This window comes from Bombus pascuorum, chromosome 10 (assembly GCF_905332965.1).
Source record: "Bombus pascuorum chromosome 10, iyBomPasc1.1, whole genome shotgun sequence".
NCBI lineage: Eukaryota > Metazoa > Arthropoda > Insecta > Hymenoptera > Apidae > Bombus > Bombus pascuorum.
Window position 1 is genome coordinate 10,938,030 of NC_083497.1, and position 23,282 is coordinate 10,961,311.

A 23,282-nucleotide genomic window follows, 5' to 3' on the forward strand; every position below is an offset into this window, starting at 1 on the left:
CGCTTGCAAATATATTTACACTCCTGTACGATAATTACTGTAATATCTTTATGCACTTTATTATGTTGCTCGCACATCGAGAGGGTTCGTACGAAATCGATTAAATGCAACACGTCTAAAGTTAGTAATGCTAAGACTGGCCGTGAACTTTGAATATCACAGAATAATATCACGTGCGTCATAACATAAAAGTACGTTAGCTTGCGATATAGAAATTCGTCGACATTGCACCAGTGACCTCGCCAACTGGTTCGCTTTGTAACTCTGCAGGGTCGTTTTATTTCATATTCTCACGCAAATTTTCAAGGATTATTGTAAATATGGCAACAAACGCTGCAAAAGCTGTTTTAAAACAGGGTAGAAGTGTTCTGTTAATATGTGACGTTCAAGAGAAATTCGCTAAGGCTATGTTCGAATTTGATAAAATCACACAAAACTCGGTGAAATTGGTAAATATGTAGTAATGGATATAGCATGTGATATAAATATATATGTACACATAAGATAACACGACTTAATGGGACCTTAGGCTCTTAACATTCGGTACTTGGAAAGATTCTAGGTTATGTAGTATAAATCACTGAGTATAATATAGATTAAATTATATATGTGTATATTTACAGATAAATGCATTGAAGCTTCTAAACGTTCCTATAATCGTTTCTGAGCAAAATCCAAAGGCTCTAGGTAAAACCATTTCCCAATTTGATATTTCTGGTGCCAAAGGGCCATTTGAAAAGACTCAATTTAGCATGTGTATTCCTGAAGTATGGACATTACATAGTTATTCTTCTACAAAGGACACTGTTAAAATACCTTTTTCGATAATTTTAAAAATAAATTTTAGATAAACAAGGAACTTTCTACAATTTGTGCTGGTCAAAAACCAGATTCAGTTATTCTTATTGGTCTTGAAACCCATGTATGCATAGAGAATACAGCAATCGACTTAAGACAAGATGGATATGAAGTGCACACCGTTGCAGACTGCTGTACTTCTCGTACTCAAGAAGATAGATTATTGGCCTTACAGGTAAAAATATAACAATCTTACAAAGAAACAAAATTATAAATGTGGTTAATTATATATTATATAGTGGTTAATTTGTATAACTTTCACAGAGGATGAGAGAAATAGGGTGCCATATAGCTACTTCAGAAAATGTTATTTTCAAGTTACTAGCTGATGCAAAACACAAGGAATTCAAAAATATTCAAAGTTTGGTAAGAACACCAACGCAATATACTAACCTAGTCCCTCTTGCAAAGATATAAATCACAATGATAAATATGTACCTGTGCATAATGATAAATATAAAATCCTCAAGACTAGTAGAAGAAAATATTTTTTAGAATGATGTGATTAACCTTTATTAAAAAAAAAGTTAATAAAAAATACATAGACTTATTATCTTAATATCCTGATGAACCAAATCCATCTTCTCCTCGTTCAGTTTCATCTAACTCTTTTACCTCTACAACTTTTGGAAATATTAATTTCTCACAAATTAATTGGGCTACACGGTCCCCTGGTGCGATCTTGAAATCCACATCAGAATGATTGAACAGCATTACTAACACATTTCCCCTATGTTAAAAAAATCAATGAATAAGAATTTGAACATTTTTGATGAAAAAATAGTACAACTCCACAACCATCCATTGTATCTCTCACCCTTCACAAACTTATTTTATACATTTCATAACTGTCTCATAATCACTATATACTATATATAATCTGTTTAAACACTCACCGATAATCGGGATCAATAACGCCTGCACCTATATCAAGGTGATATTTCCATGACAATCCCGAACGTGGTGCTATTCTTCCGTATGTGTTATCAGGAAGTTTAATTTTCAAATCTGTTTTGACGAGTACCTTACCATGTGCAGGCAAAAGGTAGTCATAGGCACTATTAAAAAAAAATTAGTATATCTCATTAATATATCAAACTGATAATTTGGAAATCCCAAACGTTATTTACAATTTATGAACATGTTTCACAAATATATATACCTTCTTAAATCATACCCAGCAGCATATTCTGATCCCTTTACTGGTGCATACGCATTCTTAGACAATTTTACGAATTTTAACATTTTATTTTCTTCTTTTAATGGTTCTTTAATTTCTTCCTTTACTGGTTCTTTATTTTCTTCCTTTACTGATTCTTTATTTCCCTCCATTTCAATTTCTCGAGCGCGTAGTCGTAACGACACTATACAAACAGCAGGAAATAAACCAATTTTACTACGTATTATACTACGTGATTCAAATTCAAAACTGTGTCAGAACGCGAAATTTTAAGTGATTTTAGGATTGTAAAAGCTAATTAAATTATAAATGACAATGTTAAAAATTGTTGTACTTCTCAAAAACGAAAAGCTCTGTTCTGTCTATAACATGATTCTGAATAATAAAAAATGTAACAATCATTTATCCGAGAAAAGATGTAAAGATGATAAAAAATCCGGTTAAATACAAGAATATGTAGGGAGTGTAACTGAAGTTATAACTGATTCGATTGTAACTTAGCGGTTTTAGTCCCTTCGGATGACGGTATATTAGTAAAATAATTCAGAAAATTATGTAAAAATTATGCAGAAATTTTATAATAATATTTAGTATAAACGTACAATAATAATAAACATAATAAATAATACAAATGAACGTACCGTAGGTATGGTCAACAATAATGAATTCTTTTATAATCGTTATTATAAAAGATGGTTATTTATTTTACAAGCGGAAAGACTTGTGATAAAATAACATACACAGGATAAAACAATCGTAAGTGAATCTCACTTCCGATTTGTACAGTTTTTACTTAAATCAAGCATTTTTAATAGCGATTCATTATCACTATTTACCTCTATTAAAGAGATATTATTTTTACCATAATAGATATAATAAATGAAATAATAATAATTGATTCTCCGATGCTGTATTTAAAAATCGATATATGTTATTAACGTATATATAAGTAACAGTAAATGTAATATGAATATCGTTCGATAAATTGACAATAAAATAAAGACAAAGAATACTAAATGCTTTTTTAAAGAAAGAATTATAAAAAATATACCGTTAGCTGATCAATTTCTTAACCTTAAAATAACGTCAGACTGTTTCTAGGTGGCGTTAAACGGAGACCTGTTTCAGTACATATCTATTCTTAAAATTTATCGAAAATTTGTGATTTCCCGAAATGGTGGACCTTAGCATCGGTTTCGACAATTCAATCGAACATGGATTCAGCGATATTATCTTCATAACACCTGCAATTTTAGTGATTGGTCTCGCCGGTAAGATACATTTCTAAAAATGCGCGGTGTCCTACGCTGCAGAAATTACGGTTTTTTCAAATCATATAGTTGTTTTTACTGCCTTATTATATAAAATATATTATAGTAAAGTTACAGACAGTTACAAATTTTTTAATAAAGAGAATTCATTAAAGTCAATAAGCCGGAATCCCGTTACATACATAGGTCAAACACCTACAGCTGTTACACGTGATTCAGATTTATGAACTAGCCTAGTGTGACGCGACAAGTTACGACATAATAGACATACAATTTCATTGATTCAGATGCTTCAAACTTACAATTGTCTTAACCCCTTAAGTGAACAATCCGATATGGCATCGACCTCGTGTGATGTACGCATATTGCTTAGCTCGTGACAGTCACGTGGTCGTATATCGGCACATGATTTCATGATATATTTGGTTTTGCTATCATAATAACATGTATAGTCATTATAGTCATCTAATTCAACATAGATCTATGAAGCTAATAAAATAAAAACATTTCATTAAAATGATCTCTATAATTGAGAAGAAAATGAACCAAAAGAGATATCGGTAAAAAACGAATGCGAGGTACTTACCTGATTTTATTGTAAGAATTGCATTGACGTTGAATTATGTCTTCCATGCTTCAAAATATGAATACGTACATATGTTGTAACCGATACTTTGTATAATGTGTTAAAATCAAATATTCTGTACGAAATTTAATCTTTTTCATTTGCTTGAAATAGAAAGTTATTATTTATCTTTTATTTCCTAGCCTTAGAATAACTCCCTTGATCAATTAATAGAAAGGAAAGGTAGACTTTTTGGAAACTGTTCGTTCAATCTTGTTAATCACATAAACGGTTAATGCACGTATGCCGTTCATTTTCTAAGATAAAAATAATTTTCACGAGTAGATCTTGCGAAATACATATGTCATCATTGATAATTGTGACTTTGTATCCCCACCAACAATGCAATGTCTGACATTATTGTTAGTTTAATATAAGAAACGCAATATGTCAGCCTAAACGTGTTTTAATCTACATTGCAAGGTCATTTAGGCGAGGTTAAGTAGTATTTCGTGGCTTCACAGCTAACACGTTGGAAGTGGCCACGTTGGCCTGACGTCCATATGACTACCAATAAGATAACTAACATACAGATCCTCTTCGGATTTAACCAATCGTTGGTCACATATTTGATCATCGTTCACGTTCCCGCCAAACACGAGCGATCTTTTCAGTAAAACGATCATCTTTTTGAGGAGCGCCCAGTTCTCCGAAGATCTCCTCCATTTTTTCATATAAAACGTTTCATCAAGTACGTAATCGTCGTGGCCAAGGGTGTCCTCATATTCTTATAGTTCTTCATTGAAACAAAAACGTACAGGTACGCTAATGAATTACAGTTCGAACATTATCACTAATAACTCACTAAAAATCTTTCAATATAACGGACGTGCTAATCGAATTGGGAAACAAACACAATGGTACTTGTTGCGTTTATTTCTAAATAACGATTTAAAATTTTCCTAGTGGACGAGCTTCTGATGATTATCGGTCTTTTCTATTAGTCTTCGGTGTCGTGTAAAAATGTCATTATCTAATCTGCGAGGAAAACGTACACATCTTGGAATGATCATAGATATCTACCAATATAACCAAATAATGTTTCTAATTAGGATGTGGATGATACTCGCAAGTGGCCTTTTGGCTGTTGCACTAGCAAATTCGGACAATGCAGCGAGTGTTGCACCGGAAGCAGGTTCCGACGCAGCCATACTTCCTCCGGAAGTGGGTTCTGGCTTCGAAGAAAAACTCCCAACGACAGAGCAACTCCTGGGGATGCTCGATTCGATGACCGGCTTGACAGATGAGGAGAAGTCGAAGCTCAGGGAGGATTTGTTAAAAACTATCCAAGAGAGCGATGATTTTTCACAATCTGGCAGTCAACCGATGCCTGGCAATGATATCACTATGCAAACTATGGTCCTTTTATCTTTGTTGAGTGTAGTTGCTCTCATTTTTGGTAAATATTTTCTTGACTTGAGCTTCTAAAACTTATTTTTATTGGATGTGAGAGTTAGACAATTTTTTTTCAATTATCGATGGTAGGGTGTTATAGATTGGTTATTGTTTTCCTTTTCCTCTGACTACCTTCAACAGACTGGTGTTGATTCGGTAAATATTTTTGTTTTATCAGCTGCATTGCATAACAAAAGCCGCTAAATCGTCATTTCTGCATCGTGTACGGCCACAACTCAGTTCGATGTGCTACCTGTTATCTAATCGACCACTTCACCACTACCCGCCAACAATTATTTGATCAATCGTATCCTCACCTGCTAACAGAATTAGCAGTTTATCGGCTAGGTTTCGTAGCTAGAAAAAATTCTGTGACTTTTGCTTTAACGGTGTACGAAATATGGATAAAGTCTTGGATTCGTTGCGAGAGAAGGGTATATTGACCGACGATATACAGGATAAATTTTCCAATATTCTCCCAGACCATGCCAAGGAAAAGTTGTCCAGCATATTTCAGCGATATCAAGATTTGGACAGTGAAGGAAAGCAACAATTTATGGATGAAGTAGTCGAAATGTTTAGAAAAAAATTGCAAAGTAGTTCGAGCTTATATTCACTGTATTATACATTGTTTTATTCTCAGCCGTACACTATTTTTATTTTCGCTGTGCTATTTATAGCTTTCATTCTTGGTATGTCGTTTTTATAAACCGTTTAGTATTTATAGAGATATACCGTTTAGTATTTATATGTTTTAAATAGGACTCGTTCTATTTTATACTTGATAATGTTATCGTTTTATCTGTACTTTTATGATTTTAGTGTTCTTTGTCTACAAATTATTCAAGTGCTTGTCGGAGAGGCAGTCGAAGCGGGAAGAGAAAAAGAAGAATAAACAGATGAAGAAAAAAAAGTAATGCGAACGAGGTTAACGAGGGCATTGCGTTATGGAATATGGCGAGAAAAATATGAATGTGCAACGTATAACGAATTACAGCGATACGTTACGTTGATCCATTTATCGTATTTTATGTACGATGAAAGACAATTTACATTTCACGACTTACTCTATTTTGTTAAATAAAAGAATATATTTATGAATAAAAATTGAAGCCCATTTATTAGGGGACAATATATTTTGGCAACAAAGGATATTTATTGTGCCGTTTTGTGACATACATCATATTCGCCGAAATTTCTATCGAAATATGTATATAGCATGCAACCGAATAATACACTTCCATTTATTACAGTGGAAGTTCAAGTTCCTACCCTTGTAATTTCATTTCGCACATTATCTAAATTAAAATATACAAAGATAGTTTTGCCCAATTTGCTAACACGATTTTAACAATTGTTACGTGACTCATTAGAGTGATGTAAACGACACGCGTTTTCACGTTGTATTGAGCACTGAGATGCATTACTGGTTCGATTCACATATTAAAGGTACATTCGATTGTACATAAAATATAGAAAAACGATGTTAATAGCCATATCGTAAATATTGATATCCATTCAGGAATTCGTATCTATCATTAATTCTGGAATTGATTCTTTGCAAGATTCCTAACTTACGATTTAACATTTGGTAGTAAATTATAATACTTGGTACGTTGTCCATGATTTACGAAGATGTTTAGGGAAATATTGATCTTCCTCTAATTTGTACTGCGATATAGTGTGAACATGATTTTCCGTGGCAAAGCAATCATTATTACTCTTAATTGTCAAACTCTAATTAAATAAATCCTAACACTTTGCTATGAACAAAAAAGAAAAAATAAGGCACTTATATCTTTTCTAAAGATATTCTTTCAATATCGAAGAATAGAAACTTTGGTTTGGTTCTCTATTCTTGCTCCTTTGCCTTGGCAAAGTGGTTCCGTTAGGAGTGATGCGATCTACGTCCTCTTAGGCGTCGTGGCTATTCGATATCGTAATAATTAATGACAATAAAAAAATATTACACTTTGTATATATAGAGATCATATTCATCGGCGACATCGTTCATTAACGTTTTAGATAAAATGTGTAAATTCGAAATAACAATTCGTTCGACGCTGATGAATAGTCATAACAATAACAATATTCGCATACTAAATTTGCATGCCGTGGCACAAGAATTGAGTAATTGCAGTAACCACCGCCACTTGCGTTTTTTCTAAATAAATTTTCAAACTAAGTAATTTACTTAAATTCTAAGAAGAGAGAAGAATTATCTGAGACACCTGTATGTTACTTTTATGATAATTGAAATTTTCCTGTAAAATAATACGTATAAAATATATAATTTGACACATATATGTATATTTTGTAATGCTGAAAGAACTTGTTTATCGCTAGAAGCAACGACTGCTTCTGAAATATAGCTACAGCGGAATCTTCTAGTGAGTATTGCGTGTAGAGTTTGGTTATATCTCCTCGTCTATCTGTTAGCAAGTTCCTATTTGTTCTTTCCTATCTACTTGCACAAAATAGCCGCTAAAAATTAAAAAATTAATTAACAATTAATCAATTTACCACCTTCTATATTCGCCAATAAATAATCGAAAAATATTCCTTCATAAAATCCATCGCCATAATTTAAACCAAAAAAAGTACGCTGTTTTTAAGCCCTACTACGTAGTAAATTTCTTATCGAATCACAGACACATTTGGCAAATTTAGAACATACGAGAGATCTATTGAGTAATTTTGTAATTAATTCATTGATTGTATCCTTTAGGAACGCGATGAAGGCTTTAGAAGCAGCTTGTAGCGTTCGCTCGTGTTATCTGCAACACAAAAATTATTATATAAGAAAGATATTAACACAATGTTAAATTATTTTCTTTATCGACTAGATTAGACTAGAAATCGAAGAGAGCATTGTAAATTATTTCCTAATGATCTTTCCTACATTCGAATATGAAACTTATTCCATTCTTTTTACCCCAATAAATACAATTTAAATATCGGAGTTGTCTCTTTCAATTTCGAAGTCGTCCTTCCCTTCTTCCCATCCTTACCTTTGATAGTTTCAACGAAGTACATGCTTTCGTCCTTCATGTTTGCTACCAATTCATCGGTAACTATTACATGGATACCTTGGGGACCAAGAAAGAGTACAGAATGTAGTCGATCGTGGGGCAAACTTAAGGTGTTCAGTAGCTTGTTTATCAAGGCACTGCTGGTCAGACTGTCCAAGTAAGCAACTCTCCAAAGCGAACCGTTGTCTTCCAACGAGAAATAGAGGGTAAGTTTTGGGGTTGGCGCTTTCGAGTGCAGCGCATTGAACAATCGAATCCCATCAGCCAGGCCACAAATTTGGATTAAGTCGTCTCTAGAGAGTCGCAAGATATCCGAAGCAGAGAAGCTCGCGAACGTGGACTCGAATGCATTGAAACGACCGGCACGGAGCCACGTGGTTGTCTGTGCCGCGTTTGCGTCTGGTGACAATTGAGCCAAACACGACGGTGCCTATATAATCAGACAAATTGTATTTTTACGAGTTCCAGGTTACTGTAATATTTAAATTGAATGTTACTCTAAGTAACGCGAGACAAAATTTACTAATTTACGTTCTCAAAGGACAGAGACCCTAATCGTTTGCACTCGGAATACATTCTAACATTTCTATCCATCAACTGAGTAACGAAAACTCAGAAAGGTTTACAATTATTTTATTTATGTTTACCGAGAAAGAAATTGTAATTTCCGATTCACGCTGCATACTCTAACGATAAACTTTCTTCTTGAAGAAAATTTTTCACCAACTTTTATTGAAAAAATCAAGATAACCACCGAGTATCTAAGACCATGTCATTATCGTATCATTTACACGTTTGATATTTCATTTCTTATGCTGTGTTTGTCCATAGCGTTTACATGAATTGATCACGCGAATACAAAGTTCGTGTATCGTCTCGTACATGATATCGAAAAAAATCGTATCCGCGTAACTGACATTCCCAGTGCAAAAGCTTAAGATTTCCATTGATATTGTTTCTAGCTGATTTTCCGTAAACTAACTTCAGCTTCGATGCAGGACTGGTCTGGCAAAATTGCCGCAGGCGATGGTAGAGCCGGTGCTGTTCCCACATTTTCCTTTACAGCATCAGAGGCAGGAACTAGAGGTACGATACCCGGATTGGAAACCGAAAGTGCCAAAGGCGCTACCACCGGAGATGTATTGCCACTTATAGTGCGGGTTTGGGGTGATCTGCAAGAATAACAGTTATGTCTTTTAATTCGATGAAATATTATTTCTTCGATTTCTACGTTTATTTTAATCGAGCGTAAAATCCAAACAGATGTCCTCGGTTTAACTACTCGAGTATTTTTGCATTGATCAAGGCAACTGGTGACAAAGTAGACGCTATGGAAGATTGCTGTCCGCGTAGAACGTGAATTAACGACATTAAGCACAATGAAAGCAAACACGGTAATAATTGACACCGCAACCTATCGCTACTGTATGAATATTAAGTCATTCGGCTGTGCCAGTGTTCGAAGAAGTACATCTATTATTCTTAATGAGTGTTTTCTTTTCGAAACGCGCTAAAGTATAAATAATGTAACTTAATTCCCGACCTTAAGATCATCTAATTTATTGGCGAGTTACATAAGCACGCGAGAATAATGGCTAGACACACGCGAACCAACGAAATTTCTTCGTCTGTTTTTCTCAACGCTAATATTCTTGTAATCGCGTAACGACATTCTTACATGGCGCGCCTTTTCAAGCGAAAAATCAGCCTGGAAATCCCCTTCCCGTCGATCCTTTTGTTGTTCCTGCCTTTTCTTATCGTCAGGCTGACTAATCCGCCGCGCATGAGATTACCTCTTCTCGTTCTGGATTCCGAAATAGAATGAATAAACTTAGCCACAACTTCCACTTGCAGAGGACCACCGCTGACCGTTACTTCATGCTCCAGGAGGTAAGCCGAGGCATTTCCGCGAAATTTCTCCGTCGATCTGATTGCCCAGCAACTCTTCAACTTCCAACTGGGACAGCTCTTTGTCATCTCGATTACTCGCTTTTTCGATTCTATCAACGTTCCCAAAAAAGAATTTCCTTCAAGCATATATTCTCGTGAAAAGATTCGCGGTTCCCTTGAAAGATTTCTTTCGACTTTTCATTCGCTCTTTCATGAATATATGCAATCTGAATACGCGAACGCTCGACCAATTTCCTATTCTTTCTTCGCCCATTCGTATAAATTTCAATGTTAATCGATCGCTTCCTGCTGGTTCAGCCTCGAACAGCGTTCGTCCTTTGGCAAATACATTTCTATTATCGTCGTCGTCGTTGTCGTCGTCCGTTGCCTCGATTTCTCGAGAACGGTTTACAATTACGTCAGTGTCTCGATTATCGATAAGAATTGTTTGAAACGTAGGCAGCTTTAAGCCTTATTCGCAACTGAGATCCGATCGATCGTTCGAAAGTCTCGATTGGAGAAGGCTGAGGTCGGATACGATCGCTAGGAATCAGATCGCTATTGGTACGCGACTCTGCTGCGAACCGGATATCTCTAGTTTCGACTTTGCTCGCAGTCACGCGAAATTTCAAAAAAATAATTCGATCCTCTCTCTCGATGATAACTGTGTACGTACTCCTATTGTCTCTCCTTCTTTCTCTCTTTCATCTCTCGAAGATTCCAGCGACCCCTATTATACCTGCTCTTCTTCTTTCCCGAGTTAGGTAAGTCGCGAATAATTCCACGAACTACCAACTAAATCGGCAGCCACCTGCGTTCGTTCTGATCGAAATGTATGGCTGATTACGTGACAGGCAACTTCTCCAAGACTTCTCTCGTTCACCAACCAACCGGCAAATCGTTCGGCCGCATCTTTAAGCGATTGTTCGTATTCCTATTCGATTCTTCCTGTTCCTCGTCCACTGTTCTAGAAATCAAATTGCCATCGGGCAAGCTATATCCTCTCTACACGACGAATGGCTCCGAATCGCGAGAGTAAGCGAAAATTCTGCTTCTTATTTTTCCCCGATTGCGTTACGTGATCGAACGAGATTTAATCAAGTTGCTCGTTCGTTGATCTTTTAAAACGGCCTTCTAACGTTTATCGTGAGTCAACATCCGATTTGCTGTTGTCGATATCTTTGGTCTTCGTGCCCGCGATGAGACGAGTTGTATCGAAGATACAAGATTCCGCGTTAACGCGGATTCGAAAGGAAGTTTCACTTGGAAACGTAGGTGGTGTATGTCAGTTCAAGGCTGAATCGAACCGCCCTGGCATCAGCTTTTCGGCGGCCAGGCTGCTCGTCATCTAAGGAAGTGATCCTGGCGTGACAGGAGCACCTGACTGGCCAGGATCTCACGCACAACCACGCTCTGATCGTCGACGCGTAACGATTCGAGATCGAGGATACTCGACGCGCGAGACGATTCCGGACGATTAGCTGGAAAACGAAATTCTACACCGGACGAGGGCATTCCAACGGCGTGTAGCGGCTTCACTCTCGATTCGATGTTCGATCAATAATATTTCGCCAATCTGGAGTGTTCTTTGCTCGTTGTTGCGCTATGGTTACGTAGGAAAGTAGCCGAATCACAGTGTGTGACGCATGCGAGCCACGAACTTCCTCTTCAAGCAAAAATTATCGTCGTCGCGATCCCTCGGACATCACACGTCCGCTTTCGATCGCGTCTGTCCGCCTCTTTAGTTTCCCTCTTTCACGTTCGTTTTACTACGCGTCGATACGCAATATCAGTTCTCGATCGACGTGATTCAGTTCGCGATCGATGCTCAGGATCTCCGCCAGGAAGCGTGGACGGCTCTCTGTTCCGGGATTCGTGTACAATTTATTTTTAAATTCACGGTCGATGCAGTAATCCGTGTGGTATCTTGCCGGTGCTTTATTCGTCGAAGGACGTAAACCTGTGCGCCGGAACGAACGTAAAATCAAGATCTCACCGGTTGTTCAATTATTTCACAAGGTAGAAATCGTAGCACTTATTCCCGTGCATCGTGCACTCGACCTCTGGCCGAGGATTACCGCTACGACACTGACCAGTCCACGCGAGATCGAATACTCTCTGCACGTTGAACGTGTATCACGCTTCCGTTACCGAGTTTCCTTCCCCTTTCCTGCTTAAAGAGAAAACCTTCGATCACGTCCGCTTCTGCCAACCAGCGAGTAAAAATGATCCGCAGAAACGAGCAATAACGAGTGCGTATCGATTACTCGCGGGGATAATCGCGACCAGCGATCACCTCGCAGTAGAATCAGCCAGCTATAGTACGTCGCAGTGGAACGTAGCGAATCACACGAAAAGATAGTCACCGATCACCGTTTTATTTATAAACAAGCGTTCTCAGCGGTAGATCATGTCTGCGATTCTCACTGGGTTCCGTTTTTGTCGATTATCTTCTCGTGCACCAACAACGTGTCCCGTTCCCGGCGTAGTATCGCGACGCACGCAAAAAAAAAAAGACGTAAAAAGAAGGTGGGAGAGAAAGACGGAATAAGCAGAGGAACGAGCGGCTCACGAGCGGTATATCGCGAAAAGACCAAACGATTCCGACGAAAGAGGCTGATGGATAAACGGAGAACCGAAGCGGCTGCGCGGCGATGCGTGTATCGTGTAGCGTTCTGAATTTATTTGTCGTCGAGGTTGTCTCTCTCTATTACTCGGAGCATCGTTGTCGGCTCTACCAGATGCCGGCTTGTGCCAGTTCGAGCCAGTTTCGCGACTCCCGTGCTGGCACCTCCTCTTCCACCACCTTATCCCAAGCCTCCTATCGTCCATTGCCATTACCATCGCCACGCTTTCAGCCACCACTTTGCGAACTACTTCTACCTCCTCCACCTCCGATTCATCATCAATCCCCCTACCTTCGATCCCACGCTCGTTCCAAGAGAAACGGCAACGCAGCGCTGCATTTCTGCATTGCTAGCAAACCAGCTGCATCATGCAACGTGGCTGCGCATCGCTCTTTCTCTCGAGAGGATCCTTCTACTCGCGATTTTCTTCCTCGATCGTCTATTACGTACGCGACCTTTATAGATTTTTCCGCCGTTTCTGGCTTTCCCGACTCGAATGTCAAGAACGGCCATGAAACACCTGGCCCTCTCGGTTCCGCTCAATAACACGAACGATACGATATTCTTTGTCTTTCGCTTATCACGATAGTTATTAATAGAGCGACAATCGAGGAAAAATGGCAATCGTACGACGGAATTCCTCGATACTCGTATTTACGTTTAATCATCGTTATCGTAAAAAGTAGTGACATTGAGAGCGCGTGGACTTTGATGCATTGCAGAGTTAATGTCGCATTATCGAACGTCGTTTGCATAAAAAATACTTGCTATGTTTTACTTCATTTTTAGGAAACAACGACAGTACTAATAAGGTCGTGTCACGCTTTGTTCAGTTTCGACAGAGTAGGTCGGTCGATGCAAATTGTTGTTTAATTAGGTAAAATAACAGAAACTCGTAATATCCAGAACGAGCCGGTTAATTTACATGGCAACATACATTCACCGACACGTTGTGTAATGATATTTTACAACGATATGAAATAAACGTGTAACCCGGAAAAAGCTAAACAGCAACGAGTGTATGTTACATATTCGAAAGGGAAAACAGACGATGATATGATTTGTTGTGTCGATGTAAACTGGTAGCCTCTTATGTAAAGATCAGGAAAAAAATGTCTATCAACAAACATCGATCCTGGCATACAGTAGTGACAGACGCTACGGGTCAAACAAAATAAAAAGAAAATCGAACATGGCGGTTCACACTTGTTCGTGCGTATCTACGAAAAAGATTGTATAGAAAGTCATCGTGATTGCGTCGCAGATCACAAGAGGAATGAAATGAAAACGAGATTAATGTTTCCACTTACACTGCCTCTGTTGACGCATAGGGGCTCCCTCCATTTTGTGTGACCAAATTGGATGGCGATAACGAGTCCAGGGGAATCTGTAATCAAACAGCATCCAACCTGGTTTATTCTTTGGCAGAGAGAAGCACGAAATGACGACTTACGTCGGACAGAACCGTGCAGTCGTAGCTTGGCTGGTACTTGTCCTGCTCGTGTGTCGGTCGTCGCAGTATCTTGTCTCGATCTTGCTTGTGTTTGCGATCAGCTCCTTTCAACTTGAAGACCTTTACCTGGCAAGATGCAGCGTGCAAACGAGGGCCTCCTGGTAGTCGCGTTTCCACTTGGATCCGAAATGGCACGCCTTTTTCCCCACCATGTTTCTTGGGCGTGAATTCAGTGCTAATACAGTTCACCTAAGATGCAACAATCGAATGCTATTTTAGTTTCAGGGTTGGTTTCACGCACCCTTTGGTAAACGAGTTTGATACTACCGCACAAATTGCCTTTTCAACTATACAAAGATTTTAGGAAACTGTATACTAATATACACTAAGATTTTCCATTTTCTTACAACGTTAAAAGTCTTTTTCTCGGTTGAAAGTACATGTAACGAGACGTAAAAATTTGGTGAACCGCAAAAGGGTCATCATTTGATCGAAAGAGCAACGTTTCGAAACAAAGGAGAATAGATAATTAGCTGTAATTGCGGTTGATCTTCTTTCTTTATTTGCAAATCCCTTTCCTGCACCTTTATATAAACGCCGACTTCCTTGGTGGGGTCCCACATAAATTCCACGCTATTATTGGACGGGGACGGTTGACAAACGTCTACCATCCCATAACTAAGGGGAACATCGACCTCGAGCAATCTTTCACCGGGTCTTGCGCGTTGCCATGCGAGCATCTGTTCCCGTTCAGTGTACTGAAGTCTCCTCTCGTGGAAGCAAATGCGTATTGTCGACTGAAACAAAAACGTTGGATGTCCCTTCAGAGACGTTGTAGCACCGTTTGGGTGACTCACATCTTTCGAACGTCCAGGACCTTTATGAGCTCATTTGGGTTGTTACGCGTGAAGAACAAGGGAGGTGGTATTAATAATTCGTCAATGATATATCGGTGATACGATGATGATAATAATGATAACAATTGCTAAATTTTGTCTTCATGTTACATGATTCCTGTCGTCAACGACAGACGAGAAATTATCGCAACCATCATACTGCAACCAGTATGAGCTCGTTTGATTTCGTTTTGAGAAACTAATACGTTTTTTAAGATGTTGCTACCCAAACATAGACGATCTCCTGATCTATTCTAGGGAACACGTAATGAGTGACCAAGTACCTTCAAAATCTTCCCGCGATATGCCGACAGATCGCCCAATTTCTTCAATTTGATCTCGTACGATTGACCCTGATTCAGGTAGGTGAGCGTCTCTTCGTTGACTTTCGTCGCAATGCTCGTGGCAGCCGCAAGCACGTATTGGAAACTACAAGAAACGTTACTCTTCTGTTAGTCGACAAACTTCTTAACTCTTACTATATAATCGCGTGACTTTCGTATCCGCTCTAGCGTGAAAACCGCACTACATTTCCTACGTTTTATTTTATAAGGATTTTAACTTAGAATGTTCGGTTACACTATACATTGTATTGTTGGGAAGTTGCAGTAAGAATCAACCACGTACCGGCAGTCCTCGTTGAGCTCGTTCCCTTGTTGAGAGGATGAAACGTGGTTTCCCGAGGACGATGTTGGAGGATACTCCTCGTTCGAGGAGTAAAGCAACTGATGAAGACTAGCTGCTGTCTGCCCATTATTGTTACTGTCAGCCTCGACGGAGCCGTTCGAGTTGTTCGCTGGTGCCGAATTAATTGTTCTCTGTGACACGTGGTTTAAACTGAAGCAAACATTGAACGAGAAAAGAACATCAATCCTATGTGCATTCCTATAACGTTCGTTACGTTCACACGGAGGCCTGTAAGGTTGTGCGTATATGTACTTCTAATAGCAATTGTCGTGCTTCACCGAGATTAACGCGATTCGCGATTAATTTCATACAGACTGCACTCACTATAAATTAAAGAACACCGACGGCGAGAGCGTTAAATCCGACGGTGTTTTCATTGCTGTTGAAACTAGTTTCAGGAGGAAACCGATTGTATCATACGAAATGAAATTACACTCAATTCGCGGTCGTCACGAACAGTTTTCACTAGTTCGTCGAAATACTTTACTGCTATTAGTCTCGGTGTGGGTTGTGCGTAACGCCGAGTTCCTAATTAAGGGCAATTTCTACGCAGACAATTCATCCATTACTCGCGCAGCTTTCGCAATAATTCGCTCTTATGGTATCCATTTCTTTCTTTCTTAACCATTCTAACGAATGTGCATCTACGTTCGTCCAAGCGTCGTTGTCTCTCTTCTAAAAAGTTTGCTCGCTTAAACAATTCCTATGATACATCGCAGCGCGCGTCGATGTTATTTAGTACGATGCACGAGTCAGAATCTCCAGCGGTGGACCAAGTCCCGGTTAAAAATAAATACTGCTTGAATCGTCGGAACATCCAAAAATACATTAAAAAAAAAAAAAAAATCAACTTTCTCTGGTCCGTTGTTCGTAACGGGTAAGAAATGTAGAACAAAATCTAGAAAAGCGCCGGATAAGTTCCACGAGTCGCGCTAACTTGCAAGTTTAATCTCGCTGAAAAACATTCGAGGGATCAGATGCGCGCGTATGTGCATCGTTTTGCCACGAAGATAAACGCGAAATTGATTCCGTGAGATCGTACGGACGCAGGCTCTTAAAGGAATCACGTTTCTCGCACAATCGTGTCGGACGAACTGGCACGGGACACCGACGGGGTAACGCGGCGAGAAAACGCTCGAGAAATCTCGTAAGAGTAAAGGTCTGACCTGCGTGCCATTTGTCCGATAGTTGTGCGAAGAAACGTGACGATAGGCCTCCTATCAGTCTCGAGACTCTGCGGGGGAGTCTCGCGGCAAATTCCGCTGTTGGCTTTGTTTTCTTCCTTTAAGGTCGCCGCTCCTGTACCGTTTCCACCGTTTCTAATCAACGTACTGATCGAACGCCACTGACGTTTCCAACGACCGACTTATCGCTAGACGATCGTCGGATCTCGCGTCAATAGGCGGAGGAAAAGGTAGGTGGAAAAGGGAAGAAATATTCGCCGCGATAGACGAACGGTGCGGTTACGAAATGAACGCGAATGTGCTCAGACGAGGTGATAATGCCTCCTGTGTAACGCACGAACAAAAACGCTCAGCGGATTTTGCACCGTGCTAAGGCAACTTACTTGGAATTTTGCTGATTTTCTGGTGATGGTGCTTCTTGCTTGAACACCGTCAACGATGGTAACGCGAGCAGGGCTTCGCTGCAAACAAATTTCAAACGATTATACGTCTGTTCCCTTCTTTCTTCTTCACGCGTATTCACTGACTACGATTTCAATCTCCATCCGACGGTTTTTCGTTGAATGACGATTAAAATTAACATAAAATTAACATTCGTTGATCTGTAACGATATAGCGAATTACATAATCGCGTATTATTAAACATAACGTGCGGTGGTCTACGAGGTGGATAAATGCAAGTAGAATTTAATTTCTTCGAAAATTTTCTATGTTTACTTCACGCAAGTTTTTTTTTTCCTTAATTGAACTGGACCTCTGTTAATCACGTTTGGCTTTTGCGACGTTCGCTACCACCGAATGCCGTTAAAATCGATTTAGGTTTACGATCGGAGGATGTGTCCGATAATAACCAACAGATTCCGGTTTTCGCTATCGACGCTTATTGATTATGAATTCGTGACGCACGCGGCTAAGAAACGGTCACGAGTATGCGTTTTTATTCGCTAATATCGAATCAGTTATAAAATAACGATCCATTTTTTTTACAAAAACAGGCGATTCGTATTGCCTGATCTTTCCTCCACTCGTCATCGACTTTTAAACTTCGCCAATTAACTTCAACCTTTTGTAAGTTACGATCGTGAAAACAGAAACACTCGTGTCTGTATATACGAAGATATCCGGGTACCTCTTGGCAATTTACTTACGGATGAAAGGTTCATCCTCAGACAAGATCCAGCGCGAACTGGAAAGAAGTTACCGCGGCTTATATAAACGGATAAATCGGATTTTCTCGCGTTCGTGTTGTCGTCTAATCGAGCAATCGTAAAATCAGCAATGGATCAACAGTTATCGAGCGTTACACCATATAACCAAAATGGTTGTAATTGTAAAATGCAAAGATGCGTCTCTGTGACGTACCTTAATTATTAAGGCGGGCCAATTGACGAAAGAATAGTTTGAGAACCGCTATGATAAGAATCACTATATGATAAGAGTCAGTAAGGTCAACCAAAACCGGAACGTACCGGTTCGCGAATCAAGCGACATTAATATCAACCACAGTGTAGTATCGCGATAAAGTACCAAAGAAAATACAAATTAGTCGGACAAATTTGATGTAATTACTAAAACAAATTTGACATTACTGATCTCGCTTGATACTTTAATTTAATTTACTAATACGTTATAGATGCTATAAACAAGGTCACAACAATATTCTTATCGTTTCTGTTGACAAATGAAAAAGGGACTTAACTGATCGTAAGAAACAACCAAGAAGTCGTCCTTAAGCCGCAGAGCAAACAGGACCACGAGTAATAAACGAATAAAAAATGATTTATTTAATAATCTTACTTTAATCACTCACCTACTTTTTAAATATTGATGCATGTTTCCAGTTCTCGGAACTCGAGCTCAATTTCTTTCCTTTGTATATACTCAACGATTCCACAAACACCGTTTAGTCCGTTTACCTACACTCATTTATTTTCTCTTAAACATTTCTTAACGTTAAAGAGTTACTTTTCTTTTTGGCATAGATAAACCGTAAACCATGTTCGGAGCCACTTATACTTTTACACTATATTCTAGATAGAAAAATAATTAAAAAACTCTGGTTCTGCGCTCGTGACCGATTTCACGGATCAATTCTATTTACACTTATAGCAGAAGATAACCGTCACCTACAAGTTTTCATTCATGATTTTCCGAAAAATCGTCTAGATGTTTTATGACGACAACGAGGGAGGTACCACGTGTAAAGCAGGTCTGTCAGCTGATTCTGAACAGTCGTCCGGGCTGTTTTTCGCACAAACGTTCGTAAGTGCGTTTAATGTGTATTATCTAACATCGGAAAGTTCCAAATGGTTGAATCATTCGTCCGTCCACTACTTTTTGTTATTACATTCTATCTTTCACGCAGATTGTACGGAAGTTCGGTTCCTCGAGTATCCTACTGCCATTTGAAACTTGTTGAACCTTGATGAACGAATATCTGACTAGTCATCTATAATTTATTAACGACCTGGTCGAAAAATGTACGAAGAAAATTATCTAGGACTCGTTGCAAAACGCGTTTCTAATTGCGTTTAGTGAAATAAGTAGCGAATTAAAAACGGCGAATAGATTCGTCCGAGTGCGAATGGAGAAAGTTGTTGAACGAAGAAAACTCTTCAATTGATTTCACTTGACGTGACACGAAAGTTCTGACAGGTTGCTACAATTGGTTTCAGGACGGAAACGCACGTGCCTGTACGCGCGGACACTCGCTAAGCGTCTAAGCGTCTGCAGCCGGTGTGATTTCTCAGCGTACGACGAATGTTCAAGCCTCGAAACACCGACAACTGTGTCTGGTTTTAACCGGATTTCTGACTCCACGTTCTAGTTCCCACTACCGACTACGTTTTAATCGAGATTCGATCCATTCCTGCAACGTGCACTGTACATAGGTTTTCCACGGAAACCTACTTTATCGGCTTTGAACCTCTTCGCTCATATTGCAAGAAATTCTTCGTGATCGACCATCGGTCGAACTTTAATAAAGATCCAAGTAACTTCTGCTTTTTTCAACTAAAAAGATAGTTCTGCATGGTGGACGATTATACAGAAAGATCGTCGAACCGTTTGCTACTGTAGAATTAATTTGAAAGAGACGACGACGCTTTATCTCACTCCTTCTCTACTACTCACCTTTGTTTAATCGAAGTTCGCTCTTATCATTCTGACCTCTTCAGATAAAACCGCTTCGGACGAAGAAAATTCTATTTACCTCATGTTATAGGAGGCGACGGCTGTCGCGAGGTCGGACGCCGCAAGTGCCGACAGAGATCCATCGAAATCGGCGGCAAGATGTTCTGCCAGCTCCTCCACTTGGGTTGACCATCCTTGTCCAGAACCATTGTTCCCAACAGATCCTGGAAATACGAATTACAAATATGAAATAAACGAATATACGATATTCAGGCAAAACGGACGAAAACAATCCTGTATTTGATCGTGGCAAGATCAATGTTCTTCTCTAAATGCAACAACATATTTTCCCTAATTTTATCACATCGATGTATAGCGTACAACCTTGCGCGTTAGCGTAATTGATGTAAAACTGATGATGCATGGCGCCAATCCTAGACTTGGTCTCCTGGAGGGCCATAACTGCGTTTCGTCGCCGACTCTTGGAACTTATGGCAGGATATCGTCGACTATGCAATAATGGCAACCTGGCGCTGTCGACTTCACACCACTTCATTCTATCTTTCTACGAGGGGATAAACCGGAGCTAGCACACTTGTAGCAACACCACCGAAATAAAAACGATGCGCATGTACCTTCGCGTAGTTTCTCTCGGATGGAGAACTAGTATCAGCTTCTCCTCTTTCTTCCCTCGGACTTAATCTGCGATACACTGTGTACTCTGGAGTTATCACAGTTTCTGTGACCACGTGGTCGAAAAGGCGTCGAATAAACGCGGAACGACACTTTTAGTGAATCAGTTTCGAGACGTTCTCCGAAGCAGTATCTGCTCCGATATGCAACCACGAACTTGGACGTTTCGCTACAAGAAGACGAGGATCCTTCGTGGACACAAGTTGAACGAAGACGTAGCACGTTCGGTTTTGGAACTTAACTAGGATCGTTACGAAGCGATGTTGGTAATTCGGCAGCTTCTAATGACAGAATCTTGTTTGGTGAAGCGCAACGTTATACGGCAATTTTTGCGTAGCAAATGGAATTCTTCTGAACCACGGATCCTTGGTGTTCTCTTTAAGTACATAGACTTTATAATTGTACTTGGTGGCGGATAATTTAAAGCATCTAACACCGTAGATACGTGACTGAATTGAGCTGGATAAGAACTTAGAATCGCCAGTGCCTACGACTGTGTATCCGAGGTCCTCGACACGACCTTTCGAACGATATGTCTATATTGAGAACTGTATGATAGCAACGACGCTGGTGCATTCAAAGACTCGAACGAACATCAAAAAAATAGAGGAACAACTTGGAAAATCTATGGAGAGAATTTTTTTTTTTCTACGTATACTCATCTCCGAGACACGAATACACGGGGAAATTTATTTATCTTACCACTTGATGAACAATTTTCTAATCAATCTCGGTAGATCGCTCGGTGAACTCTAACCTATTGTGCGTTTTTAAATGCTAATAGATAAGTTTCGTAGTTCCTATACAATCCACGATTACTGAATACTTCATGTACATGTACTAACCGTCTCTCCTAGCATGTTTCTTCTCGAGTTCCGTAATTTGTGGCAACGGCTCCCCGGCTCGACGTTTCAGGCTGCTCTGCTGGCAATTGGGGGAATTGTCGGAAGACGGGCTGAGATGTTGGGGCGACTCGCTGCTCGAACGTATCTGGACACTGTCCTCCGGGGAATCCTTCGGTGAGTTGTATTTATCCTGCCATAAAGAATTTTGTGGACTGTGATATCCCATTGACGCCTATAAAACGTTTGATCATCGTCAGTTCACGGGATGAATCGCGCGGAGCTTCACGGATTTCGCTCGAAGAGTCACGACGACGTGACCGAGATGCGATTCTCAAACTGCTAGTTGCGCGAATAGAATCGGCTCTATCGCGTGTTCAACGAGAGCGCGATGTACGAAAAAGGAGAAGAAAAATTGGCTGATATGGTTAACGCGCGTGCTGGAAATACGGGGGACGTTTTTACCCTCTCGCGAAGTTAATGAAAACGAGCGTCGTGAAGCGTCGCGTTCAACGCGAGTACCAACGAGATGATACCATTGTTCGAAGGAAGGAACATTGTGAAACTTACATGCTGAGTGGCGATGGGGTCGCACCTGTTCTGACGAACTGGGGACAGCTGTTCGTACGGAGGCGACGGTGTATTGGGAAACCATATCGTCCCGTTCAAAGCATCTGCACCGCCGTCCATGATGAATTCCAGCTCCATCCAACGACCCTAAATCTCGAAACACTCCTACCAGGGTTTGTTTCTCAGGGTAACACTACCTTTATCGATTGTTTTCTTTCTAATCACGATTCTATTCGCCCTTACTGTTCGAGTGCTCAGAGATTCTTTGGAGAACGCTTTGGTCGCCTATTATTCGAAGAGAAGACTATAAGTCCGAGTTTAGTTAGAACATGAACAATCATCCACGCTGAAATTTTTTCGGATCAACAAGGACTCGGGCACCTCTGTCGCTCGACTTTTCTAAGCGCTAACGTACATTCTGCGGCTGATAGGTTTCCCAGTTTTTGTTCTTTCGTCGGTTCGTTTCCCTCGTTCCACTTGATCTTTCGGATTCTTTCGTTTCACCAAAACGTCCTCCTTTTTTCTGCGTCCTCCGCGTATTTTCCTTCCAGATCGACAATGATCTCGGAAGTGCACGGTGCATCACTCGACCACCGTCGATGAAGGGCCGAACTTCCTCGAGATAGAGCTATCCTTAGAACATTACGAAGAAGCTGTTGTACAATTTCTTGATGCCAGTTGTCTCGCGTTGCCGGTGCGTTTCCAAGAGTGCGCAACCCCGCGACTTGAGGGACAGAAACCGCGAAAAGACGACGAACGCGTCCTCGAATACCATCGCCACACCTTGGCTGCAACGCATCTTGTTATTATTTTTCTTGAGAATTTTAAAGTCTCGCGAAAAGACAGTCTGCTAGCTACTCTCTTTCTCTTCCTCTCGTCCAACGTATCCTCGGTTCTTCGATATGGAAAAGTTCTACGAATCGCAAGCTGTACGTTCGACCGACACT

General features: G+C 39.9%; 4 protein-coding genes across 10 annotated transcripts; 2 read left to right on the plus strand and 2 right to left on the minus strand.

Annotated features, from left to right (window-relative positions):
• Positions 1-178: 178 nt before the first annotated feature.
• Positions 179-1,355, plus strand: LOC132911470 (isochorismatase domain-containing protein 2-like). Its single transcript, XM_060968119.1, has 4 exons — positions 179-449; positions 624-767; positions 848-1,033; positions 1,123-1,355. The coding sequence occupies exons 1-4, from the start codon at positions 321-323 to the stop codon at positions 1,273-1,275; spliced, it is 612 nt and encodes a 203-aa protein (XP_060824102.1). The 5' UTR covers positions 179-320; the 3' UTR covers positions 1,276-1,355.
• LOC132911472 (deoxyuridine 5'-triphosphate nucleotidohydrolase, mitochondrial) lies at positions 1,233-4,038 on the minus strand. Its single transcript, XM_060968123.1, has 5 exons — positions 3,896-4,038; positions 3,612-3,798; positions 2,021-2,222; positions 1,755-1,916; positions 1,233-1,588 (listed from the first exon to the last, which is right to left on the minus strand). The coding sequence occupies exons 3-5, from the start codon at positions 2,188-2,190 to the stop codon at positions 1,414-1,416; spliced, it is 507 nt and encodes a 168-aa protein (XP_060824106.1). The 5' UTR covers positions 2,191-2,222; positions 3,612-3,798; positions 3,896-4,038; the 3' UTR covers positions 1,233-1,413.
• LOC132911476 (uncharacterized) lies at positions 3,169-6,465 on the plus strand. Of its 4 annotated transcripts, none has more exons than XM_060968128.1 (3): positions 3,169-3,309; positions 4,987-5,333; positions 6,152-6,465. In XM_060968128.1, exons 2-3 carry the CDS (start codon positions 4,988-4,990, stop codon positions 6,244-6,246), a joined length of 441 nt encoding a protein of 146 aa, XP_060824111.1. In that variant the 5' UTR covers positions 3,169-3,309; position 4,987; the 3' UTR covers positions 6,247-6,465. The 4 variants fall into 4 exon arrangements, with proteins under 4 accessions (XP_060824111.1, XP_060824112.1, XP_060824110.1 ...); XM_060968129.1 differs by lacking the exon at positions 3,169-3,309 and adding an exon at positions 4,486-4,625; XM_060968127.1 differs by lacking the exon at positions 3,169-3,309 and adding an exon at positions 4,554-4,694.
• LOC132911456 (transcription factor CP2-like protein 1) lies at positions 6,423-22,971 on the minus strand. Of its 4 annotated transcripts, none has more exons than XM_060968078.1 (12): positions 22,336-22,971; positions 21,769-21,958; positions 20,310-20,454; positions 17,482-17,559; positions 15,855-16,064; positions 15,512-15,656; positions 14,916-15,152; positions 14,332-14,580; positions 14,189-14,265; positions 9,344-9,533; positions 8,341-8,791; positions 6,423-8,106 (listed from the first exon to the last, which is right to left on the minus strand). In XM_060968078.1, the coding sequence occupies exons 1-12, from the start codon at positions 22,471-22,473 to the stop codon at positions 8,054-8,056; spliced, it is 2,163 nt and encodes a 720-aa protein (XP_060824061.1). In that variant the 5' UTR covers positions 22,474-22,971; the 3' UTR covers positions 6,423-8,053. The 4 variants fall into 4 exon arrangements, with proteins under 4 accessions (XP_060824061.1, XP_060824060.1, XP_060824059.1 ...); XM_060968077.1 differs by having other exon boundaries at positions 14,916-15,128; positions 21,769-22,000; XM_060968076.1 differs by having other exon boundaries at positions 21,769-22,000.
• Between the last annotated feature and the right edge of the window lie 311 nt (positions 22,972-23,282).

Excerpts from the sequence above, each read along its gene's own strand:
- LOC132911476 (XM_060968128.1), top strand. The coding sequence starts at position 4,988 with ATGTGGATGATACTCGCAAGTGGCCTTTTGGCTGTTGCACTAGCAAAT. Across the intron at positions 5,334-6,151 it reads TGTAGTTGCTCTCATTTTTG|TGTTCTTTGTCTACAAATTA; the intron begins GTAAATATTTTC and ends TTATGATTTTAG.
- LOC132911456 (XM_060968076.1), bottom strand. The coding sequence starts at position 22,473 with ATGGAGCTGGAATTCATCATGGACGGCGGTGCAGATGCTTTGAACGGG. Across the intron at positions 15,657-15,854 it reads GAGCTCAACGAGGACTGCCG|TTTCCAATACGTGCTTGCGG; the intron begins GTACGTGGTTGA and ends CGTTTCTTGTAG. Across the intron at positions 8,107-8,340 it reads CTTCGTTGAAACTATCAAAG|ATAACACGAGCGAACGCTAC; the intron begins GTAAGGATGGGA and ends TTTGTGTTGCAG.
- LOC132911470 (XM_060968119.1), top strand. The coding sequence starts at position 321 with ATGGCAACAAACGCTGCAAAAGCTGTTTTAAAACAGGGTAGAAGTGTT. Across the intron at positions 450-623 it reads CACAAAACTCGGTGAAATTG|ATAAATGCATTGAAGCTTCT; the intron begins GTAAATATGTAG and ends GTATATTTACAG. Across the intron at positions 1,034-1,122 it reads ATAGATTATTGGCCTTACAG|AGGATGAGAGAAATAGGGTG; the intron begins GTAAAAATATAA and ends TAACTTTCACAG.
- LOC132911472 (XM_060968123.1), bottom strand. The coding sequence starts at position 2,190 with ATGGAGGGAAATAAAGAATCAGTAAAGGAAGAAAATAAAGAACCAGTA. Across the intron at positions 1,917-2,020 it reads GCTGGGTATGATTTAAGAAG|TGCCTATGACTACCTTTTGC; the intron begins GTATATATATTT and ends TTTTTTTAATAG. Across the intron at positions 1,589-1,754 it reads GTTATTGATCCCGATTATCG|GGGAAATGTGTTAGTAATGC; the intron begins GTGAGTGTTTAA and ends TTTTTAACATAG.